Source organism: Pipistrellus kuhlii, unplaced genomic scaffold (genome assembly GCF_014108245.1).
Source record: "Pipistrellus kuhlii isolate mPipKuh1 unplaced genomic scaffold, mPipKuh1.p scaffold_m20_p_22, whole genome shotgun sequence".
NCBI classification, from domain to species: Eukaryota; Metazoa; Chordata; class Mammalia; order Chiroptera; family Vespertilionidae; genus Pipistrellus; species Pipistrellus kuhlii.
In genome coordinates, this window is record NW_023425521.1 from 8,782,756 (window position 1) to 8,808,746 (window position 25,991).

Consider the following 25,991-nt stretch of genomic DNA (forward strand, 5'->3'; position numbering starts at 1 on the left):
GTAAATTCAAAATACATTTCTAGTCAGCTTGTCTTACTGTTTCTTTTTCAATGTGGGAATTAAAGAGACTGATGAACTATATGTAGCAGACTAAGTAAAGTATGCCCAAGATCTACCTTTGTAGAAATGAGTTGAGCAGCATTATTATTTTTAAACATAGACTTTGGAGAGATTTACTGCTTTCTCCCACTTTGCCCCCGATTCCAATTGCCCTTTAGTTCATTAATGCACCACAGGCCTTAGAAAACAGACGCCTTTCCTCTGACAATGGAGTCTTTAAGCAGTTGGCAGGGCTTCACGAGGCAGAAGAGCTATGACTCTACCGAACTGTTGCTGTTTGAAACATCAGCAGAAGGCACAGGATTTATCACGTCACTCTCCCTCCTCCATGTTCCTTAGTTCTTTGTTTATACCACTAGTACAGCGCTCTGCCTTGAATTATAGTTATAAATGTGTCTGTTAAAACCACTAAGCTGTAAGTCCTGGTAGACAGATCTATTTTATTCATATTTGTATCCCCTTCAGTGCTTAGCACAGAACCTTGAATATATTATGTAATAAATGTTCATTGAATGCTTGTTGAAATGCCTGTATTCACTCATTCCTGATACATGGTCACAGAGTGAACAAAAGACACTGTCTTTTGAACTGTGAGAAGAGTTTCTCAAATATTTTCAGTTGCAAGCTTAATATCAATACCACTTACCATTCTTTTGTTCACTAATTCATTGTTAAAAAAAATATTTACTGAGTGCTCACTGTGTGCCAGGCACTCTATTAATCATTAGGAACACCAAGAAAATGCTAGAAAACATTCTTGTTCTCATTTGAGCTCACTGACATTCTAGAGGGGAGAGTAAACAAGAAAGGAGTATTCACATACAGTAAATTAATGAGAGATTGGGATAAGTGTAGAAAGTAAAAAGGTTGCTATGATAAAGAAAACCAGGAGAAACTTACTTACTTAGATATGGTGACAAGCGGAAGTCTCTCTGAAGAGGTGACATTAAACTGAAGGAAGCATGAGATCTTGCCATGTGATGAGTGAGGGAAAGTGAGCTCCAGATGGAGGGAACTGTTAAGTGCAAAGGCCAAGAGGTAGGAAGGAGTTCACCAAGTTCAAGGAACTGGAAGATGACCGGGTATGACCAGGAAATTGTGTATAAACTAGCTCAATTTAGAGAGGAAGGCAGAAGCTATCTTTGTAATATAGAGCTTTAAAAAATATGTCTTTAATTTTATGATCACAAAAAAAAAAAAAAAAAAAAACCAAGGAAGGATTTTAGGAAGGGGTTACATGGTCTGATCTGCATTTTTAAAAATCACTTTGGCTTTTGGTGAAATGGATTGAAGGGGAGGCCAATTAGGAGGGTAAAGTAGTCCACGTGAGAGCCTAGGGTGTGGTAAGTAGATATGGAAATAAGTGGATACTTAAAAGTAAAATTTGGGTGGTAGCATCAACTAGATATGTTACAGTGAATACATGTCTCATAGCCATGGGTTCTTATGGTAGAGAGACTAGAAGACTATTAGAATTGATTTTACCAAATGTGGAGATCTATCTGCTTTTGAAAGTCTGTAGAGACAGCAGAGTAAGTTGCTCTACTCACAAAAAAGACAGCATGCTATCATATCCCATTAAGCTGGCGATACTCCTGATTACTGTGCCATTAATCTTAGTTTGACAACTTAGGAAAGCCTGTGGGGTTCCCATCTTTTCATTCAGCCAATGTTACTTCAGAGACTCATTAACAGGATAAATTAGCCTCTATTTCTGAACTCTCAGTACAGAAGCCCACTCTTATCCAAGGTTTTTACTTTTTGTGGTTTTAGTTATCCATGGTCAACCATTCTGAAAATATTAAATGGAAAATTTCAGAAATAAACAATTCAAAAATTTAAGTTGCATGCTATTCTGAGTAGCTTGATGAAATTTCATGTTCTCTTGCTCTATCCTACCCAACAAGTAAATATAATAATAGCATGGTCCATAGTATCTCCACTGTGTACATTACCTGCTTGTTAGTCACTTAGTAGTCACATGGGTTATCTCACACTCAAAAATACTTCTCACATAATTTTTATTGCAGTATATTCCTATAATTGTTCTATTTTATTATTGTTGTTGTTAATCTCTTATTTTGCCTAATTTGTGTTAAATTTTATTATAGGTGTGTATGAATAGGAAAAAAAAACCATAGTATTTATAGGGTTTGGTTACTATTCAGTTTTAAGCATCCATTGGGGGGTCTTGGAACATATCCCACATGGATAAGGGGGTTGAGCGCTACTGTACCAAAAATTTCCCTTAACCACCTGTTCTATTTCTCCCCATTTTCAGATTTTTAGGTGAAATTGTTTTAACCAGTATTTTCTATAAACACACACATACACATGGTTGGACAAAAGTAGGTTTATAGTTGTTTGCATGGAAAATAATACAATAAATAAATAATTATACAAGAATAAACTCTGGGTTTCACGTACCCACCATTGTAAGCCTACTTTTGTCCCACCTTGTATACATGTATAACTATATCCATATCCATTTAATTTAAATATATTTTAAACATACAAGCACTATCACTTTCTTGTAGCAAAATCAACCAATATAGGAGAGTACAAGTTCTTTCTATGTTTTTATTAGTTCACTCTCTTACATGCCTGCCAAGTCTTAAAATGATGTTCTTTCTCCGTCTTATAAGCAGAATTATTTCTCTGTGTACTTATTAATTTGCAAACTTCACATGAGTTTCTTTGACAATAAGAATAAGTAATTCTCAGTTTTAAATGTGTTAGGGAAGAATTCTGATAACCAGATTTTTTCCAAATTTAATTGTGGGTTTGAAAAAGGAAAAAACAATGTTATTGCTGTCCATATTAAAAAATATGAGAGTTTTAAAGATGGGAACATTTGCCTACTTGACTAATAGATGTAGGTTCCATGATTTATGCTAAGAGAAAAATTTGTAAAGTAGAACATTCGTGCATTGGCAAACTGGACACACTCCAATATATATATTAGATTTAATGTAATTTTCTCCTTGCATTATATCATAAAACCACAACTATGGCCACTAGAGTAATATCTTAAATTTACTCTTGATGCCAATAGGGAGTTAGAAACATAGCTAATAAGAAAAAAAAATTTATTGTTAAATTAGACAAATCCCCAATAATATTATAGATTAATGAAATCTTTATTGGAAACCACACATCCAAATCATGGCATTTGAATAGTAATTTCCCCTTAGTGGTAGAAAAGAATTAGAAATGAAGCAGAACTAAATCCAGTACAGAGATCAGACAGTTAATATTTTCAGCAGGTAAGATCATCTACTAATGGTTAAGTGCTAGTAAGGGATGTTTGGTATACTTCCCTTCTCTTTGCTTTAACTATTCCAAACCTCTTAAGGTTTGATTTAGTTCCTGGAGTTCCTTTTTTTCTTCCCATGACCCATCACTTTGCTGAAATCTTTCCTAATGCTCTTAGAAATCGAAACACATGGTCTAACTTGAGGGTTTGTGCTTTAGTGGGGGAAGGTTAAATGTCATCTGGCCTGGAGGCTCATGTTTGGATTAAAAAAAACCCAACAAACAAAATCACCATAACACTGAAATTCACCATTTTGTGGTCTTTTCAGACCTATGTATTTTACAAAAAGCCAGACTGTCCAAGTCCTGGCACAGGATAGGAAGACTGCCCTCTTTTTCCTTAGATAAGCTGCTTCTTCTCTGACATTCTGCTTTGTGGCATGGATCTGAAGCACCAGGTCTCTAATGTATAAATCACTGACTATCAGGGACCAAATAATTAGGAAAAAATCTCAATAGACCACTTATTATATCAACTCTGTTCACAAAGAATCAAGTAAGTACTCAACTATCCTCATAGGTATAAACAGGATTTGTGTAGCCTTTTCCTTTTTTCACCCACCATAAAAGTTGCTTCTCTAGTTTGAGGAAATAAGGACACCCCCCAAAAATCACAATCTCAGGTTGTAGCAGCTCAATACTCATTAAATGTTCACAACAAGCTTTATGTGTTTTATTCAAACAGTTAAAAAAAAAATTAAAGCAGCTGAGAATTAAAAAGAAAACAAGGCAGCTGGGTCTCCTAATCTCTGTATTAAAATCTTACATATATATTCCCATTTATACACATATGTTGATCTGCAAGCTATTCCTAGGGAAGGTGAAACCAGATACTATGAAAATAGAGATAGCGAGGAAAGGAAACAGAAAAATAGAGTGGGGATTCATTCATAGTCTAAAGCTATGGAGAAATATTAAGCATCATTGCAAGGCTTTAAAAACTAGACAGTACCATTAGACTGGAGGTCCCAACTGTCTACTCTTATCAGCCTAAAATTTCACCCAGCAAAGTCACTAGTAGGTTAAGCATAAGGATGGTGACTTCTCTCAAAAGCCTTACTTAAAATGCATAAATTGCTTCAAATGGGTTTTCTACTTCTTTCTTATTAGTGTAATAGCAGAGATTAGTTTATTAGATTAGTGAGTTAATCTGATATCTCAGGGCCTAAGGGAATAAAATTATAGGACAGGTTAATTTCAGAGTATGACAGTGATGAATAGTGGGAAATAAAAAGCAGAATAATGTGGTGAAGTCTCAGGTTTGTGAGGAACTCAAAGGGTATGCTTTTATGTAGAATGCAAATCCAAAATCTTACAAGTTTTGAATAAAATATTTTTGAGTGCTACTTTACTTAGTTTGGTAAACACACATAAACACACACACACACACACACACACACACAAATACCCTACATCTTGTTAACAAGCCAAGAAAAGACATCTTTAACTCATCTCTCTGTGACTGTTGTATGTCTATGCATCATTAGGTAATTTCTCTGGGGCATCAATTCTTTGTCCTGATTCTGGAACAATAGAAAGTCTGATATTTAAAATGAAGAAACTGTCTCATCTGCAACACTGACTTCTGCCTCTGCTATTTTCTCTTTCCAGCACCATCCTCAGATTACTGACTCTTCAGTTTAGCAGAAGTAGCTCTCTGGGTGGCCTATTTCTGATGAAAATCAACTACTTTTGGCTTCAGTGGAATATTCTTATTTGTGTCTAATGTCCTAATAAGGTCAACAAGTTCAGGGTGAACAAGTGAGTGCTGAAAGTCCAGGAAAATGGACTAGGAGACAGAGAGATGCCCTTGCTTCTGAAAGTTCTTATACAGAATGTTAACAGTATGTTAGGCACTGGCCTATCTAGTGTAATTTTAGAGGCATCAAGTTGGTCTCCCCTGGTCTACTGAGATACATTAGATGCTACAGAGAGAAACTGGAAAGAAGGTAGAGGACAGAGGAGGAAATATGTACAGGAAGTAGAAGCAGAAGGTCACAAAGACAAACCCTGCTTGGAGAGAGCCCTACTAATCAGCCTTGCCTGAAATGGAAAGCAATTACAGCCAGTTTCTTTGAAAGGCCACCTTGGGCTTTGCCAATAGCATTAAATTCTTAGTGAATTTCCATCTCATTGACCCAGGGGGCCTCAAACTCTGAGATCAATACTTTAGTAACAAAGCTGGTGCCAGACAGTGCTGGGTGGAAGACTGAATTCCAACTGAAATGAAATGTAAGGAAGCTTTTATGATAACTCTTGGTCCTACTATTTTATTCTCTGCCATTAAGTGATATATGATGATCCCTTAGCAGCCGTGTTATTCAATCACCAGGCAACAGACTACGGGTACACCTCGTTTTATTGTGTTTCATGTTATTGAGCTCCACTGATGCTGCATTTATTTATTTATTTATTTATTTAACAAATTAAAGGAAAGACTCTTCACCCACAGAAAGATTGACTTGCTTTATTGTGGTGTTCTGAAACAGAGCCTGCAATCTCTCTGAGGTGTGCCTATACACGGCATCTGAAGTTAGAAGTGTTTGCTCTTTTTCAGTTTATCAGCCTGTGGCCGAAATGCTCCTAGTTAATAAACAATGTTGAGAAGACTGTAAAATCATGATATGGTTACATAAATACCACATTTTCTCCTTTGTGAGCCTATGAAGGTTTCATTTGTTATAAGGACATTGCTAATTCTGTGGTAGTCTGGCTACTATGAACCTCAGCTTTCAATCCTCTGAAATGTTTCAGAATGAAAGAGCAGATCACAGCTAGCAAAGTTTTTCTGAAAACTGATTTCAAAGTGTTTATAAGTTAAAGAGACCAATTCTAGATAGGTTTCTTTGTCTTAAATATGTGGTTGCTAACTCTTATGTGTTAAGCATCATTAGCAGTGCTTGTGGGGTTTATAATAAAATCCTTTTGGGAATGTCATATAATTTTTATTTGTTTGTTTAAAACTTGTGCCCTAAAATGCTAATAGAAGACTGTTGCTAGCTATCCAATTAATCATAGGATTGCATTAAAGTGAACCTGATGGTGACCTCACTCATTTGTGGATGATAAAGAACATTATAAACTGATGAACCAAGAGACAGATATAGAGACAGTAAAGCAACAGGCAAACTGTCAAATTACAGTAGGGAGGGGAGGAAGATCTGGGGGAGATAATAGACCAACCGAAGGACTTGTGTACATGCATATAAGTACAACCAATGGACATAAAACTCTAGGGAGGGAGGGTATGTATAGGAGGGAGGGAGGGGGGCAAAAAAATCAATAAAATATATTAAAAAATAAAATAAAATAAAATAAAATAAAATAAAATGTTAAAGTGGAAAAAAAATAAAATAAAGTGAACCTGATGGGTCCATTTATTGCAAAGAGAAGGAAGGAAAAAAGATATTTCCTAAATACCCTGTATGTACTCTGTACTATTCTAGGCATTATACTTATTACATGACCTCACTTAATTCTCAACAACTTTAGGAATTATTATCCCTTTTATGTAAATAAGAAAACTATATCAGAAACATATAACTTCCCAAAGGTTATAGTTCTTAGAAGAGGTAAGATTTCTAAGAAGGCAATCTGACTCAAAAGTTCATGTTCTTTCCACTACTTTGTTTCTTTAAGTTTCCCTTTGAGGGTAAATATCAGGAAATCTACTGTCTGGCTTGATATCGTCATCAGAGTCTGGAACTAATTTTCTAATGAATCAGCCTGAAGTGGGCTGAGCAGCATGCCCACAAGCAGTTGTCTCTAATAAGGCCGGGTGATGAACATGCCAAACCTCATAGTCAAATTTGGCCCATCTTTTTGAGCCAGAATAAACTCTGCATTTGCCACCTATGTTGTTGGTGTCTTTGTTTCCAGGAAATCAGTAGACCTGCTTTTGAAAACACCAACTTAATTAAGGGAATAATTCTTTGAAAAAGGTAATGTGGAGAAGTAGAAAGAACACACTTAGGAAGATAGAGATCTGGTTCTACCCAAGAGAATGGGAAACAGTTTCATATTTAGTCTGGTTTGTTGAGCTGAAGAAGATTTTTAAGTCAGGGTCAAATCCATCAGGAAAAGAGTGCTGGGGTAAATCAGTGCTGTTTGCCATGACTGAAGGACAGGGGGGGGTGGTACATATCATGTATTTGCCATCCCTTTTTTTAGTCTCTCCTTTCTCCTCCCACCTATTAACTTATGTTGGACAAGTGATTCAGAATTTTTAAGGCCTTTTATAGTAAAATGGGGAAAATGCCACTTTATTTATCTAAGGGTAAAGTGGCTAGACCAACTGATCTCTTCAGTTGGTCACCAGTCTTTTTCAGCTATGAGATTTAAGATTCAATTTTCCAGTGTAAATCTTACTACTGGCTGGGCTTTAATGGGATTAGTCACTGGTGACTTTTAACAATGGTATGGCTTTCAAAAGGGCAATCACAGTTTTAAAGAGATAGATAATATATCAATTCTTTCTTCATATCTGAAGAACACTGAAGAAGTCTATTAAATTGCTAAATTAATTATAGCCTGTGATCACCAATGTGAACCCAGAATATTATTTAGGAAAAATACAGGAATGTACAAGAGAGCATTCTACGTATCTATGCAGATTTTAAATCTCAAGGAAATAACAATGTGAGAAAATAAATTATTTAATCTCACTACAACCTTGTTTTGAGAAGAAACAGAGATATTTCCTTTATGTGAAATGTTCAATGGAGAACACTTCTCATTGCTTTCAATACCCATGCTCCCTGCAGTAAAAACAAAATAGGCTCAGAGTTGCTTATTACAGATCTACGGCTTACCTGGGATCACAGAGAAATTTGGTTTTCTCTCCTTCTTCTCTCCAGATAAGCCATTCTCGAAAAGAAGGATGTACAAACATACGAGTCATGTCTCTGCGCTTGATTAGAAACATGGAGAGGTTCTCCATTCTCTGCTGAAAGTCCTCCCATTCTAGTGTGCCTTCAATGCTACCAGCATTGATGGCCTGGAAGATATGTTCATCAGTCAGTGGGTGGAGAGAGGCCACTGCAACATTCAGGAGAGGCATCACCCGGTCAAAGGAAGACTGGGTTGGGAACTTCATATTGCACTGGAGCAAATAAACCTCAGAGAGCGAAACAGGAACTACTTTGTAGCTAGAGCTCTTTAACACTAGATAGCCTTTCTCTATGAGATCAAATGTGAGTTTCAGGTATAAATAGGACCCTTGACTAAGGGTCTTAAGATGAGAACTGAGTTTGCCAAATGTAGTATTGTCCATTTTGCCATTAAGTGAAATGTTATTCTGGATCTCTGAGCTGCTGTGTATCCGGTGCAGGATGTAAGCCTGCAGGTCCTGGTCTATGGCTTCATTCTCTTCTAGTCGATCCAAAAAAATCCTATGGAAAGGCAGCAGCTTGGTAATTTCCTAAAACAGATAGAGAGAGATAGACAGGAAGACCTTCAGTTTCCCCTAATTTTTATGATAAACTATGGGGTTAAAAATGTATTCTGAATTTCTGAAATTCTGAATTTCTGAAGAAAAGAAAATATAACCAAGTATTAGTATGTATAGATTAAAACAAATTAGTTGCACAGGAGGAACATTCTTCCTAATATTGAGACTTAAGGTAATTTTATGGTTCCTCATAAAGGATGCTTTAGGAGTGATTTAATGGTCAATATTCTAAATAACATTTCTAAAATAAACAGAAAATGGAGTACCATATAACTTTCCCCCCCCCTCAGTGTAAACTATGGCATAATATCAAAGTAAGAAATGCATAAGAACTCAAAGAATGCCATATAAAAATGTAGCTTTCTAATCTTCCAAATAAAATGATGTATTTTAATACAGACCTTTTGAAGATGCTTTAGCCCAAAGCTGGGAAGCATGGTGCCTTAGTGAGTAGCTTGGACATTATATTGGGGAGAGGTGATAGGGCTTTGTGGTAACTCATGCTCTGGATTTCATCTTCTGTCATCTGCTTACAGACTTTGCTCCTGGAAGTGTCCACTCTATTTCCTGCCATCCATTTCTTCTCTGCTACTGGGTCCTCCCCTCAGCTACAATCCTATATCTCAGTTCCCATTTTTTAGTAAAATTTCACAGTTTTCTCTATGTACTGCATCTAATTTTTCCTTTTCCATTCTCTTCTCCATTTGTTGCAATAAGGTTTCCACACCATCACCTGACTGAAATGGTTAAGGTTATCAATAACCATCACATTGCCAAATCCAATAATCAAGCTGCAGTTTTCATCTTTCTCAACTTCTTGGCAGCAGTATTTGACACAGGAGGTCATACCATTCTCCTTGAGTCACTTCTGCAGCTTGCTACCTTATAGCATGTTCCCTTAACTTTCCTCTTAGCACACTGGCAACTCCTACCCAGGAATTTTTGCTAGTTCCTCTTTCATTTCTCAGTCCTCCCGGGCTCAGGTCTCCATTCTTTTTTCCAGCCACTCACTCCCTAGGACATTTAATTTGGTTCCATAGTTCTAAATTATCTCTATGCAGATAATGCCTTTGTATTTCTACCTTAGTCATCTCTTGTGAGCTCTCCTCTTTTATTTCTGTCTACTAAACATTTACACTTAGATGTTTCATACACCAACTTAATGTGACTAAATCAGAACTGCTGAATTTTTCCCCCTCCACAAAACTTTCCCATGTCAATAAATACTATCATCACAAACTCTACAACCAAATTGTAGGAGGTATCTATGATCTTTCTCCTTTCCAGCATTCATTTATCCAGTTGCTCACCAAAGCCCCATGATTCACACCTGAATTTTCTCTCTTGCTCACATCCACATTTAACCCATAAAATCCCTTTGATTCTTCAAAATTTTATCCAAATATGACTTTACAGGGTCTCCATCATCATCTTTAATCTAAGCCACCATCATCTTTCACCTGTATTTCTGCTTCCATTCTTGATTCCCTACATTTTATTATCTACACAGCCAGCAGCCAAAGAAATCTTTTACAAAAGGTAAATCAGATCTGATCACTCTACAAGGCTCCTTAAAGAGGCCTTTCCTATCTAAATAACTATCATCCCCATTTATTCCTTTATCCTATTTTGTCTTTGTAGCACTAGTACTATAATTTTAACATATGTATATATAATTTTTTACTTGTTTATTGTGTTCCTCACAAGGACATATGCTTTATGAAGGCAGAGAAATTGTCTGTCTTGTTCATTGTTGTACTCTTAGCTCATAGAAAATGTCTCACATACTTGAAGAACTTAAGAAATAATAAATGATCAATACGAGGGCTTGTTTAATACCTATAAATTATTTCACTGTCAGAGCTGAATGAAAATAGTTTTTTAAAATTCTTGGTTGAAGTGAATGAAGTATCTGGGAAGTCTATAAAGACAGTGAAATTTGGACTTTGTAGATTGATATGCATTATACTTTTCCTGTTCTTTGGCACAGCTGAAAGTCATACTTAAAAAGTCTTTTGAAAATTACACATGGCATTATATAAAAATATAAATGAGGAAAACATTTCCTAAGCATAGATTTAATAAAATTAATCAGAGATTGTGTTCCTAGAAGTTTCATCTATTCACCTTTCATCTTTAACAATCAAGTTACTGACTGATAATGATTAAAAAATATGATTTTTATTTGTAAAGATGCATCCTTTAATTCAAATTACTTTGAGATTATAACAAACATCTACAAGATGGTAGCCAGGATTAGAAGTATACTTTTTGATCAAAAAAGGCAGTAAAGCCAATTGGTTAATATATAGGAATGGTACTAAGTGCCTAGGAGGGGGAAAAAGGAGGGAAGCAAGACTATTTTCTGTACATTAGCAATTGTTATGAGGGGGTTATATCAAAATACAGTAAATTCTGCCGAAACCGGTTTGGCTCAGTGATAGAGTGTCGGTCTGCGGACTGAAAGGTCCCGGGTTTGATTCCGGTCAAGGGCATGTACCTTGGTTGCGGGCACATCCCCGGTAAGGGGTGTGCAAGAGGCAGCTGGTCGATGTTTCTCTCATCGATGTTTCTAGCTCTCTATCTCTCTCCCTTCCTCTCTATAAAAAATCAATTAAATATATTTAAAAAAATTAAAAAAATACAGTAAATTCTCACTTAACTTCATCAACAGGTTCTATAGCTTTAAGTGAAACAACATATAACGAAACCAATTTTATCATGCGCTAATTGATACAAGTAAGAGTTAAGTTCATACGGCATCTCATCAGTGTTGTAGTGAAACAACACTGAACAAAACGTTATTCAAGGATCTGCGACAGGTGTATAATATATAAGATTTTAGTGTTCATCAAAATATTTTAATGTTTATAAAAAAGACAGCTTATTAGGGGAAAAATGTTGAGAAATCCTGTTGCAAACCAAGTGTGAATAAGAATGGGAGATACCAAATCAGCAACAATGAGAATGGCAGAGAAGGTGGGGTCATTTATCCTTCAACCATATGTCTTTACAGGCTCAATTCCACATTCCTAGTCCTTCGCCCGGGCCATTAATGAGCAGGAAAGGTAATTAAAAATAAACCTTATCTTGTAATTGTAGTAAATTTAACCTCAAACCTTAATTAATATTGCCAATAGTTCTTAGACGAAGGCACATAGAAGTCCACCATCATGGCATAGAAAAGTTGTTCAAGTAGAAGCAGAGGGAGGAACTAGAATATCTGATTTTAGATTATAGATTGTACAACTTTAGCATGGCATTAAATAATAAAAAAATATAAAACATTCTCATGTGCTATACAAATAGTTGAAGGTTAATTGGCAGTATAACTAAGTAGTAATGCTGCCAGTCTTCTTCAGACAAACAGTAAAAAAAAAATTTAAAAAATGACAAGCAGTAAATTAGAGTGTTAGGAATTCTATTTGCATTGCTGTTTGTCCTCAGTATAATGTCTAGAAAAATGGACACTTTCTTTTCATGCTATTTTGAAGGACACTTTATCAAAACTTACCCATAGCAATAGGAATGAGAATCTGAGCTAAGAGAGTCATATATAGAGAATGTGCTCTCTAAATCTTATGTCTTACTCTCAAAATAGGCCCTTAGAGACATGGAAGAGGTTTAGTAAATCTCATTACTAAAGGAACAAGGACCTAGGATTTTTTTCAGTTTAAGTACTCTCTAAGGGAAATAATTTATGTTCCAAAGCAAACACATACCTGTAAACTGGTCCTAACTGTTACAATTAGTTTGAGCCAGGAAGGAAATTTTCCAATCATTTTACTCAGAAATGATACAATTGTGTCCCCGTAATCCGGTTTGTGAAATTCTGCTTCATTTAATCCATCAATTAAGATGATGAAATCTTCATCTGGAATTTTTCTCTCTGAGGTAGAAAGAAACAAATTACTTAATAATTACCAAGTGGGTAAGTGAATTCTTTATGGGTCTTTGATTAGATAACTGGTTGGGGCAAAAAATACTAATAAAAGGTCTTTCATTTGTTTACTAAGTGCTCAGAGTACATAATTTGTTAAAAGAGAATAATTCGTGTAGTAAATTCATTTTGTTTTCATCAGGTGTAAAAGCTTTTGTCACATATATATTAAATATATGTATTATCATCATTTTCCCCATGTTATCAGATGTGAGATAATCTGAGCATTACATTATGACAATCTGCACATGGTAATTCATGTTCCTTTGGGAATTAAAAAAAAGGAGGTTTAATTTGAAGTCCAAATCAGTATAAAGGACTACATGTGAATGTGTAGTGAGAAGGGATGGGGGAACAGAGAAAAGGAATCCCAACCAATAGACAGATTTTAACCAGGCAGGTTGGATCACAAACTTTTATAGAACTAATAGCCTCCTAGACTATCCCTAAAATAGCTCCTATGGGATTAGATTCTTCTGTGATCTTCCCAAGGGATCTTCACATGAAGTCTGCCATGCTTAGGTTCAGTTCCCTCCTGAACTCTATTCTATCTTAAATTGACAAAATCAGTTTATCCTTAGGGCTAGGCTGAAGAAGAAGGCTTGGTACAATTTCAGGCTTCTACTCTCATTAAATGCTTACTGATTTACTACATTGAATAAATAAAAATCCCCAGGTTGAATCAACATTTTAGTACAAATGAGTTGAGTAACAAGTAAAGGTTACTAGTTACAGTAATAGGACCTTACAGATTCTGAGGGAAGAAGGCAGGGGAAGAGAGAAAGAAGAAGTCACTGGATGCCTGAAGTAGGAAACAGGTTCTATCAAGGAGGAAAAAGATGGAGCTGGGGGTAAAAGGAAAGCTCTATGGATTTGTGTATAAGATTGTCTATGTTAGCCTTTAAAAGAGTCAAGACCAAATGACAGTGTATACATATTTTGGTTTCACATTTGAAAAGATGTACATTTTTCTGCATGGTTAATAAAACTTTATATTTCCTCCCTAAAGTACAAGCTTTATATAAAGGAATTTAATTTCAATATCCTAAGCACTAGAAGTCAGTTTTCAAATTATGAAAAGGTTTTACTATTACTTCATCTGGTGACATTTTAGGAAGAGAAATAAACTAGGATCCTAGCTCTTACTATTAACAATGAACATTAATAAAACAGCATTCTATATGATGTAGTCTGAGAAAGCACATTATTCCTTTGGGGAGACCAAAGCATTAAGGAAGAGAGGAGGTGCTTGGCACTAATTGGGATTTACCTGCACCACTTGGGGCTCTTATGTTCTTGGCTTTGAGGACGTTGGCTCTCTTAAGTGTAATTGTGCCTTTAATTTCCATAGAGGGATTTTCTAGTTGCATTCTGCTGGTCAGATATAATAGACCTATCCCTTGTTACTGAACACCATCACCTGACCCCACCCAGTGGTGCACTGGAGCCATCCTGACTGGTTCTGTAACACACTGCAGGTAAACTGTAATATTTTCAAGAGCTGGCACCCTAAAATAGGCAAGGTAGGAATATTTATTTACACAATGGAAACTGGCAATTGTTACAAGCCCTCCTTGTGCAGTTGGTTGTTAAAAATTTACCAGCAACATCACTGTCTCCACTGCTTCAATTACACTTCCTTTAACTTCACCAGGCTCCTTCATAAGAAAACCATGATTTTTAAGTGGAAAAAAAGATCTGATGATAATATACTCGAGATTTTCTTTGGGAAAAACATTTCAAACACATTCTCAAGCATAAGATCAAGAACTTGCTTTAAATTATGATGTAGATGTTTTAATGAACAAAACAATTCAATGTCTAATAAAATTAAATTTTTATTTGCATAAATCACTAGTAGATATCATTCATTCCATGAGGAAAGTAAATAATACATCATTTCTTAAAAAAAGAATAATTATTTTATTCTAAAGCTTGACTTTTTTTGAGATCCTTTTCTTTTGAAGGAGTTACTTAGAATTCACCTATTAAGTCAGTTGCTATTAGGTGTCAAAATATTTCCCCTGTTAATAAATAAGAATGGCATGTTTAATGCAAAAGAATGAAACTGGATCACCAACTTACACCATACACAAAAATAAACTCAAAATGGATACAGGACTTAAACATAAGACGGGAAACCATAAAAATACTAGAGGCATCCATATGCAGCAAAATCTCAGACATATGCCAAAAGAACTTCTTCACTGATACTTCCCCAAAGGCAATGGAAGCTAAAGAGAAAATAAACAAATGGAACTACATAAAAATAAAAAGCTTTTTTACAGCAAAGGAAACCATCAACAAAACAACAAGAAAGCCCTCTGTATGGGAGAACATAGCAAATCAAAACAACAATGCGGTACCATCTCACACCTGTCAGAATGGCCAACACAACAAATCAACAAACAACAAGTGTTGGTGAGGTTGCAGAGAAAAAGGAACCCTCGTGCACTGCTGGTGGGAATGTAGACTGGTGCAACCACTGTGGAGAACAGTATGGAGCTTTCTCAAAAAACTGAAAATGGAACTCCCATTTGACCCAGTAATCCCACTCCTAGGAATATATCCCAAGAAGCTAGAAACATCAATCAGAAAGGATATATGCACCCCTATGTTCATAGCAGCACAATTTACAATAGCTAGGATTTGGAAACAGCCTAGGTGCCCATCAGCAGATGATTGGATCCAAAAACTATGGTACATTTACACAATGGAATACTATGCTGCCATAAAAAAGAAAAAATTCTCATTGTTTGCAGCAACCTGGATGGAATTGGAGAACATCATGCTGAGTGAAACAAGCTAATCAATGAAAGAGAGATTCCACATGACCTCACTTATTTATGGATGATAAAGAATATTATAAACTGAAGAACCAAAAGGTAGATATAGAGACAGTAAAGCAGCAAGCAGACTGTCAAATTACAGCGGGGAGGTTGGGGAGATCTGGGGGAGATCAGAGATCAACCGAAGGACTTGTATACATGCATATAAGTACAACCAATGGACACAAAACTCTGGGGAGGGAGGGTAGAAATGGGAGGGGGGGGCAAGGGTATATGTACAAAAATAATAATTTAATAAAAAAATATGTGAAAAAAAATATATAAAAAAGCGAGAGAAAAAAGAATGGCATGTTTATCTAAAACTATATATTTTTAAGATTCAGATAAACAAAGCAAAGAATTTTCAAATTATACTAATATTGCAAAACATTGAGAATTATTCCTAAATATCCTTTTTCTTTGCTAAATGATGAAGTTTTCAATTATCAACTTAAAAGGTAAGACTGAGGATCTTTAGACTGTCTTTCAAATGCAACCAGCTTTATAAGAATGTTCCTACATGTTCATTTTCAAAGCTTTGTAGGTTATTAAAAACATACTCTAACTCAGTAGCTTTTAAAAGATTTTACAAATGAAAATTTTAAAAATTGCTACTTATATATTTAAATGTAAGAACATTTAAAGTACAACTACTATCCACTATCACCATTATTTCACAGAATAAAACAATATTTTAACATTATAAAAGTAAGAGAGACATAATCTATCTAAACTTTACAAATATGCACATGCAAACCTACATCTATATTTATAGGTGTTTCTTTTCTTTTTAAAAAATTTATTTTTATTTATTTTAGAGAGGATGGGAAAGGGAGAGAGATAAAAATATCAATGATAACTCCTGTTTGGCTCAATGGATAAGAGTGTCAGCCTGTGGACTGAAGGGTCCCAGGTTCGATTTTGGTCAAGGGCACATGCCCAGGTTGCAGGGTCAATCTCCAGTGGGGAATGTGCAGGAGGCAGCCAATCAGTGATACTCTCTCATCATTGATGTTTCTCTCTCTCTCTCTCTCTCTCTCTCTCTCTCTCTCTCTCTCTCTCTTTCTCTCTCTCCCCCCCCTTCCTCTCTGAAATCAATACAAATATTAAAAAAAATATCAATGATAAGAGAGAATCATTGATCAGCTGCCTCCTGCATGTTCCCTAATGGGGGTTTAGCCCCAACCCGGCATGTGCCCTGACTGGTAACTGAACTGGGACCTCCTGCTTTTAGGTTGATGTTCAACCACTGAGCCACCTCCAGCCAGACTTTTTTTTTTTTTTTAATGGAATCTATGGGGGTGACATTAGTCCACAAAACCATACAGGTTTCAAGTAGGCTGTTTCTAATTTCTTATTTTGCCATGGACTAATGAAAACCTCAAATGGACTGGTTCATAGGAATCACTGTTCTAGCCTGACAAGTCTTTGGAAAGGTTTTCTAAAGCCGTTAATCCTTGTTTTTAATCCCTTGTAAATAATATATATTCACCAGGGATTCCTCTCTGCCCTCACATGTGTGTTTAACAAAAACTTTCTTCCTTATTAGTCTCATTGTAAGACTCTACTTAGGTACCTGAGAGAAATAAGAATTATAGAAACAGCATGAGATGAGATGATAGCAAGTACCAAAGTTAGAACTGAATCCCAGTGAATGATATTTCATTATTGGTGTATTGTACAAAAATTAATAAAAAATGAAAAGGCAGCTCATATTAGACATTTTTGTTTCAGACAATCTGCATATTACATGTGAATTACCTTCCTTTTAGTTGTCATAACATATTAGTATGACCTTTTACTTCATACTAATGGCTGAGAAACTTCAATGTACAAAAATAATTAAATATATTTGTGGAGAAATTTAAAGATTTAAATAAGCCTAGTGTATGGTAAAGCTAATAGGTATAGAGATATTCACAGATATCATCAGAGTGGAAAAGAGAAATTTTAATAGTTCGGTAAACAGCACAAAGACTGAAAAAGCTGAAGATGATAGCCAGAAGAATGGAAATTATAATCACTTGGTTCTTTCCTATGAGCAGCTCCATAACCCTCAAGAAAGGTAAATAATTTTCTCAGGAATAAACAGGATTGCTCAGGAATCTCATGCTTTCTCAAATCTTTTTCTTTGGCTTCCAGAATTGATACAACATTGTTAAGGGGGTAGGAGGAGATGGGTAAATGAGGAGACGTTGCACTTAGGCCATAGTCAACACTAGAGATGCTGAGAAGAGGAGGAAAGGCAGAGGCATGAGAGGGAGGATTCCATTTCACCCCTTCCCCCACTTAAAAAAATCTTTATATCTTTTAGTGGTCAATTAAGCTATTTTTAGTATATATAGTGAGTTGTGCAACCATGGATGCCATTTTCATTTACCTGAACTGTAGAGTAATAAAAAGCATCAAGCATAAAGATTGGTTTCTAATGGTAGAAACTCCACACCACCAAGTTGGAGCCGTGATTTTACTAATTTATTTGAACTCACAGAAAGGACTAGAAGTCCTATTATCTTTATCACAAGAAAGATGCATTATATTTGGAAATGATAATGAGAATACTTATAAAGAAGGGAGTGGCACTTCCTATAAGAATTTTTATTTTTCAAGTAAAATCTTTTATCTGTATTCTGTGGGATATCAGCTATGGAACATTTATTTTTGGCAATGTGATAAAAAAAATCATTTCTGTAATATGCTGCAGGTAAATTTGGGCTCCAAAGCCTCCACCTTTCATCTTCTTTGCATCTCATCTGTACCTTTGTGGAGATTCTCTAGAGGCTCCAGGACACCCCTCCGGAAAGAGGCCATTGGGTCTTGAACACAGGACCGAAGGCTCAGCATGCTTTGTAGGTGAGGCTCCCGAAGAAGCTGCTCCCGATAGGCCGCCAGCTGAGGGGAGCGGCAGAGCAGGGCAGCAACATTGTGAACAAATTCTGGCACCAGGCAGGTGTAGGCATTATCTGCTTGGCAATAATGATAGGCAACTACCTACAAAAGAAAGAAGAGAATGCAGACACATTTACCAGTAGCAAGAGCAACAGCCACAATTATTATCTTCTCTAACATGTTTTTTTGATTCTCTATCCCTCAAATTTTTCAAGTAAAATTAAAGCTGCTAACTCAGCCTGTGGTTGAGCATCGACCTATGAACATGGTCAATCCCCAGTGTGGGGCATGCAGGAGGCAGCTGATCAGTGATTCTCTTTCATCATTGATGTTTTTATCTTTATCTCCCTCTACCTCCTTCTCTGAAATCAATAAAAATATATTAAAAAAGAAAAAGCAGCCCTAACCGGTTTGGCTCAGTGGATAGAGCATTGGCCTGTGGACTGAGGGGTTCCAGGTTCGATTCTGGTCAGAGGTGTGCACCTTGGTTGTGGGCACAAACCCATGGGGGGTGTGCAGGAGGCAGCTGATCAGTTTCTCTCTCATTGATGTTTCTGGCTCTCTATCCCCCTCCCTTCTTCTCTGTAAAAAAATCAAAATATATTTAAAAAAAATCTACTAACTCAGAAATTGCCTGATTTATCTAAGACCAGAAGTTTCATAACATACTTTTACTGTATACATATATCATAATTATATATCACTTAATATTTATAAATACAAATGAGTTTTCCCTCTGGATTATAAGAAATAGGAAGCAAGCCTGAGAATAAATATTTACATTAATCTAATATTTATTCAGCATAGAGCAGTATAGGAGTCTGATTTTATAACAAAGTATTAGGAATAAGATACTCAGAGAAAAACCATATGTCAGTCTCACCAAAAACACTTGTTCATGCCATCAAATTTTAAATTATAGTTATGCTATAAAAAGCCTTATAAAAATAAAATAATTCCATTTTAAGAATTATCATTACATATTTTCTGAACACCTGTAGACAAGAAAATCAAAATTAGATAACAGGCCTGGCCGATGCTCAGTGGTTGAATGTCAGCCCATGAACCGGGTTTGATTCTAGGTCGAGGCACATGCCCAGGTTGTGGGCTCAATCCCCAGTAAAGGGTGTGCAGGAGGCAGCCAATTGATGGTTCTTTCTCATGGATGTTTCCAACTCTATATCCCCCTCCCTTCCTCTCTAAATATATATATATATATGAAAAAGAAAACAGGAAGAAGGAAAGGAGTCAGATTTTTTTTTGTTAGACACAGGTCTTAAATTCAAAGAACTTAGAAAATGTACGAATCTTTATGGAAGGACCTGGAAAGTATTATGCTAAGTGAAATAAGCCAGTCAGAGAATGACAAGTATTGCATGATCTCACTCATATGTGGAATCTAAAGAACAAAATAGATTCAGAGACAAAAAAGTATGGAACAGACTGTCAAATCTTAGAGAGAAGGCAGGGGAGGTGGGGAGGAGGAAAAGGGGGGGAAAAAGAGATCATCCAAAGAACTTGCATGCATCTCTATTTATTAATATATAAGCCCAGTGATTGAACAGTGGAATGACCAGAATGACCAGTTGCTATGACGTGCACTGACCACCAGGGTACAGACGCTCAATGCAGGAGCTGCCCCCTAGTGGTCAGTGTGCTTCCACAGTGGGAGCACCGCTTAGCTGACCAGGATGAGCAGTGCTGCCACAGCAGGCTGATCCCTGCAGGCCATGCCCCCCACCAGTGCACAATTCCAAGCACCAGGCCTCTAGTATAAGCATAACCCATGAACACAGACAATAGGGTAGTGAAGGCTGGGGAAGGGTGGGCCAGAAAGGGTCAATGGAGTAAAAAAGGGGACATATGTAATACTTTAACAGAAAAGATTAAAAAAATAAAATAAAATGTATGAGTCTTAATATCACCCAGGGTGTGGGTTAGCTGGCTGGAACTTGGGAGTGTTAAGTTCAGAATTTCTATTTGAATTTGCAGAGCTTACTCTTTGCTTCAAGGATAAGTGCAAAGGGTAGTTTTAATCTACCCTATTTCCCTGAAAATAAGACAGTGTCTTATATTAAATTTTTGTTCCCAAAGATGCGCTAGATCTTATTTTCAGGAAATGTCTTATTTTTCCATGCGCTAGGTCTTATTTTCGGGGAAACACAGTAGACCATTCTGTTGGTTCTGTAGTACGCACAAAGTGATAAGATTGTGTAGATAACATGAAATTGGCAGTAGAGATTCCGCTTAAATATATGGAAGCAACCTGGCATGGTGTTCAGCACACAATATGTATAGTTGTCTCCATCATCACTGCCTTCCTCCTTTTCTTCCTCTCCATCATCATTATGGTCATCATCAAGGTTCTATATAGTCTCTTTTTCAGCACTGGTTTTGTGCCTACAGGCATTTGAAATTTGCCCCAAGAGCACTCATAAATGTACTATTGGGACTCCAGAATTACCCATTAAAGTGTTCTGCTTTGAACGGATTCTTAATCTGTAGGTATGGTCATCCCAATTCCTTAACAGATGCTGGAAATGTCACTTTAATACCTGAAATCCCTCTCATTAAACATACAAAGATTGAATAGTACAGAGAATATTACTAGATGTATAAAGCTGAAGACAGGAATTGCTTGTTAATGAAGCAATGATATGGAATTGAAAATGAGAAATTGTACTAAAAAACTTAACTCTTTTCGTCAGGTAGACTGCTCATTGCTGAAGGAACCCAAAGAGAAAACTAGGCAGTAATTAATTTGTCCCCTCAATGAACAGTGAATGTTAGTGATTATGTCCACATGGATACAAATCTCCACTTTATAAAAAGCAGACATCAAACTTCCGAATCAATATGAACTTCCACCATATTTTATTTCAATTGATTTCACAGCTCAAAAAGCAAAACACAGCAGAGCAAATCAGCTGTTAACTTACCCTTTACTTAAAGTAATGAGATAAGTTTGAAGTTAAAAATTCTGAAATTTAGGAAGAGGTTTTTTTTTTCTGTTTTCATTAAAAACCATCTGTACTTTTGGCTGAATGAGGTTTTATCTAACAAAGGTTAAATAACATGGCTAATGGTGCCCCTTCTACAGGTACTTCTCTTTTAATTTAAAAAATTTCTTTGGTATTTCAAATATAAAATCTTGATTCCTTTGCAGAATTCAGGAAGATCATTCAACATCTTCATAAAATCTGCACTGTGGTCCAAAATAGGTTTATTAGACATTTCAAAATAGATATGTACATACAATTTGTCAAAAGACATTTGATACTTCCTGCAAATTATCTATTGACATTATCTACAACTTTCCTTACATATACAAATAGGAAACAAATCTGGGAATGTAGTTTTTTCCTTCAGTCTGCCATTGTATCAGTGTTCAGTGATGGATGTTTGATCACTCCCTACAGCTTTGAGGAAGTCATCAGGGCCACCCATACTCAGTCACTATTATTTCAACTTCCTGGAAACGCTTCAGAATGAGTCCACACTCAATAAATCAGGCAGGTGAAACCTTTCTCCTTGGTGAATTCTTGTTTCTTATAATTACTTGTTGAAATTTCATTTTCAGTTATGTCTTTTGTATATTATCAATTTTTCCTTCTAAACTTTTTATGTTAAATCCCTAAACTTGTAGAGTTGGTATACAGTACTATATTAGTTATTAAAACAATTCTATCCAAAATATATAGGATCTGACCAAATTGTATTAACTTTTTAAAGACAGTAAGTGAATTTTAAATTACTTCTGTGAGGGAAGAAAGGAAAAGGGAGGTTTGTAGATCATATATACAAAAGAAAAGACTGGAAGTCAGTATAGCCTTGGGTATAAAAAGCTTTTGACTTAATACTGTACATAAGAAATGATAAAACTAAGCAGAATCCTCATTAAAGGCCCTAATAAAATGACTGAGTGACAGCAAATTTTTCAGGCTTGTTTAAAAGTCAAAGGCCTTCACTCTCCAAAGATCATTTCCTACTTCAAATGAATAATCTTTGATAAGATTAAGCTAATCTCAAATAAAGAAAAGGCACCTTTGAATCTCTGAAACTGGACATAAAAATTTACATAATTTACACAATGACTGGCATTTGTATCAGTCAAATTCTGAAGTTGATCATGAAACTTCTTTTTGAGTTTCAACTTCCTTAACTACCCATTTCCTTTCCAACTCTAAAGTTCTGATTCTGTAATAATAAAGTATTTTTCTAGGAACAGCAAAGAAAAATACACTTTTCTCCATGTTCTCATGGTAAAACTGTATATATTTCTGTTCACTTTGCCTAGGGTTTCCTACCTTTGCCCCCTTGACGTTAAAAGGGAACTAGCATGCCCACAAACTGGGAATCCTATTGTACCTGTGAGGCTAGTCTCCGCATAGCCTCCTCCTGCCGCCGGCGCATTTCTGGAGTTCCTGGGCAGCTTCCACTGGTAATGGAAGAGTGGGCTGAAGGTGGTTGTGTGAGTGGCAGCTCTCTGTTGGCATCCACATCTGGATTAAAAAGATGAGATATTTGCATCAATCATAAAACTTTGAACTAAAGAAAGAATGGTTAAATTTCATTTGTTGTATGATCTAGCAATTCTATTCCTAGGTATGTACCCAAGAGAAATAAAAACAGAGGTCCATACAAAAACTTATACATAAATACTCATAACAGCTAAAAAGTGAAAACAACTTAAATGTCCACCAACTGACGAATGGTTAAAATGTGGTATAACAGTACAATGAACTATTACTTGACAATAAAAATAAATGAGATACTGATGTATGCTACAATATGGATAACCTTTGAAAATATTACATTCAGAGAAGAAGCCAGTTACAAAAGATTATGTATTGTATAATTCTATTTAATGAAATGTCCAGAAAACAGAATCTATAGGGACAAAGAGTAAATTAGTGGTTACCAGGGGGTGAAGGTAGGGAGTTAAGTGGAGATTAGAGATTGACTACTAAAGGGCATAGGATTTCTTTTGGGTGGCGGCGGGGGTGAGGGTGGGGGTGGGGTGGGGGGATGAAAATGTTCTAATATTAGATTATGATGACTGTTGTACAACTCTGTAACTATGAAAAAAAAACCCACTGAATTGAACAATTTAAATGGGTGAATTGTATGGTATGTGAATTATAACAATATAGCTGTGTTTTTTTTCAAACAATCTGTCCATGTAATTTAGAAAATGTCTTACCTACACTAAAAAGTACAAAATATATTTATGAATGCAGATCATACTTTTATTAAAAATGGGTACCAAAGTAATTGACAATAAAAACAAATGAGATACTGATCTATGCTACAATATGGATAACCCTTGAAAATATCACACTTACTCAGAGAAGCTAGTTACAAAAGACCATATGTTGTATAATTCTATTTATATGAAATGCCCAGAATGAGTAGGTGTTAATTGACGGTCAAAAGGTAAAGGAGGAGGAATCAGGAAAGACAGTCCTCATTCAAACTAACCGAGCTATTTTCCCTTCAACTGGTAGAGTAAATTTTCTGGTCACTGGACAGAGTTCTGAGCAATTGGAGGAGGGTAGCTGTGGGAGATGACAGTGGAAAAAATGCTTGAAGAAAAGTGTCAGCTGAGGTAAAGTTCAGTGACTGTCACTGTATCATTTTTGCTGTTTATTCCCTCTCCTCACCACTCTCATTTTCCTGGTATTTGATTTTGTGGGTAGTTACTGTTTGAATATACCTTCTGTCTTCTAGTTATTTCCTTTTAAAGATGCCTCATTTTTTGTCTGCATGTCTTTCTTTTCTGCTGGCATTCAGAGAACAGTAAAAATAAAAGTTAATATGAAGCCAGTGTGCACAGCGAACTGGCAAAACAGACTTCTGAAATCAGTAGAGTAGGGAGGGTAGTGGTTACTTACTGAACAGCTGTTTGGGGGACTTGGCAGCTGTTGGCAAATGTCAAATCCAAATAATAACTAACACTGTGACTTTCAATGATAGGAAAATATAGACTTGTATTAGAGCTTCCCTAACTACTGTATCGAGGATACTTGTAGTTAATACAATAATGCCTGAATTACACAACAGGTCTATTTTCACAACATGTTTTGCTCTTTGTGTGTGTGTGTGTGTTGGAGGGGTGGGTTGATGATTGTGAGGAAGGTTAATGGGGGAGTCAAGTTTGGAAAGGGGTGTTGGTGGAAAGCAGGATGACAGGCTAGTGCTTGCCTTGACAGCTTTTCTGTACCTTCCCAGGGAAATGACAAGGAGGGGGCGGGCTGGGGGCTGAGTGTCTGTGGGGGAAGGCTGAGCCAGGCTATGCAGTACTGCAGACTAAACTGCTCAGGTCTTCTACAGTGCTGCTCAATGCAGAGGAGGCAGGGCCAGAAGAAGAATGACAGATGATGCAGAGATGGGAGGTGGGACGTGGGGGCTCCAATATTTTCTTGTTCTCATTATTACAACTACATCACTGGTATCACTTACTGAGGGTTTGGGATTTCAAATAAACTTATCTAAACTTAATGTAAATTAAACTCTGTAAAAAACTAAGCCAACTCTCTATATAGACATCATTCTTATTTTGCTACTGCCAGCAAAATTTCAGTGCCAGCTCATACAGTAACAGATTAATTTTGAAAAGACAAACAAAACAAGAGTGCATTTTATCAGTTACCTATTCTTGACTCTTCTTAAGGACTAGTGGTTCGGTTAAGATGGTAGAGGCAAAATATAGCTTGGACATAAAATATTATAACAAAAATTATTTTTTCAAGGTAATTGCTTGTTCTAGATAATTCTGATAAACACACAACCACATATTTTATCCTCCTTGACACCTTTCCAAGATTTAAAAGTTAACTATCAGGCCAAAGCTATAGTTTCAACATATGGACATTTATCTCATGAATGGGAGGGTCATTATTTTTAGAGTTTCTCTAGAGATAAAGGCAACAGATGTTGAGAATAACTTAATGAACCACCTTGAAAGAATCTCTACTTTTGGGAGCACAGTGGCTGTTTTTTATTAACTCTTGCTCTCCAGACATGGGGGGTACGAGGACTCCCAGATACCTTTGCTTTCTGAGAAAGCAGCTCTTCTTGCCTTTGGCATTTATTCTGTCATGCATGATTCTACCATTCTGTTATCTGAAACAGTAATAGAGGAGTCAGAGAGACTATTAGCTATCTGCTTTTCTGCCTGACACTCAAATAGTTAACCTTTTGGCTTACTCAGATAAGGGATAGGTTGGTGTGATACTTTCGCACACAAAGGAAAATACTGGGATAGATGTGAAAAATTACTTTTAACCATGAATATATTGTTAGAATAGGAGAATTTTAGAAAAGGAACAAATCTTAAAGATCTAGTCCCACTTTCTTATTTACAAATGAGAAAACTGAGGTTTAATGAATTAAAGTAAAATTATCAAGGTTACAAAGTATAGACAATTTGAATGTTGGGGATCTAACTCTGGGCTCTTGATTCCCACATGACCTTTGCCAATCAACCTCAGAAAGTTTCATGTAGAAA

The 25,991-nt window shown here is 36.1% G+C and overlaps 1 protein-coding gene and 1 non-coding gene across 9 annotated transcripts in view; one reads left to right on the forward strand and one right to left on the reverse strand.

Annotated features, from left to right (window-relative positions):
* TANC2 (tetratricopeptide repeat, ankyrin repeat and coiled-coil containing 2) overlaps positions 1–25,991 on the reverse strand; it is a 247,611-nt gene that overhangs the window by 50,320 nt on the left and 171,300 nt on the right. For all 8 annotated transcript variants that reach the window (XM_045586331.1, XM_045586332.1, XM_036450637.2 and 5 more), the window contains 4 exons: positions 22,850–22,983; positions 18,352–18,583; positions 12,547–12,713; positions 8,187–8,794 (listed from right to left, as the gene is read on the reverse strand). In XM_045586331.1, coding sequence (XP_045442287.1) covers positions 8,187–8,794; positions 12,547–12,713; positions 18,352–18,583; positions 22,850–22,983 — 1,141 coding nt within the window. The remainder of the gene's footprint in view (positions 1–8,186; positions 8,795–12,546; positions 12,714–18,351; positions 18,584–22,849; positions 22,984–25,991) is intronic.
* LOC118726697 lies at positions 12,066–12,192 on the forward strand. Its single transcript, XR_004990378.1, has one exon. It is a non-coding gene; the product is annotated as a small nucleolar RNA SNORA19 (small nucleolar RNA).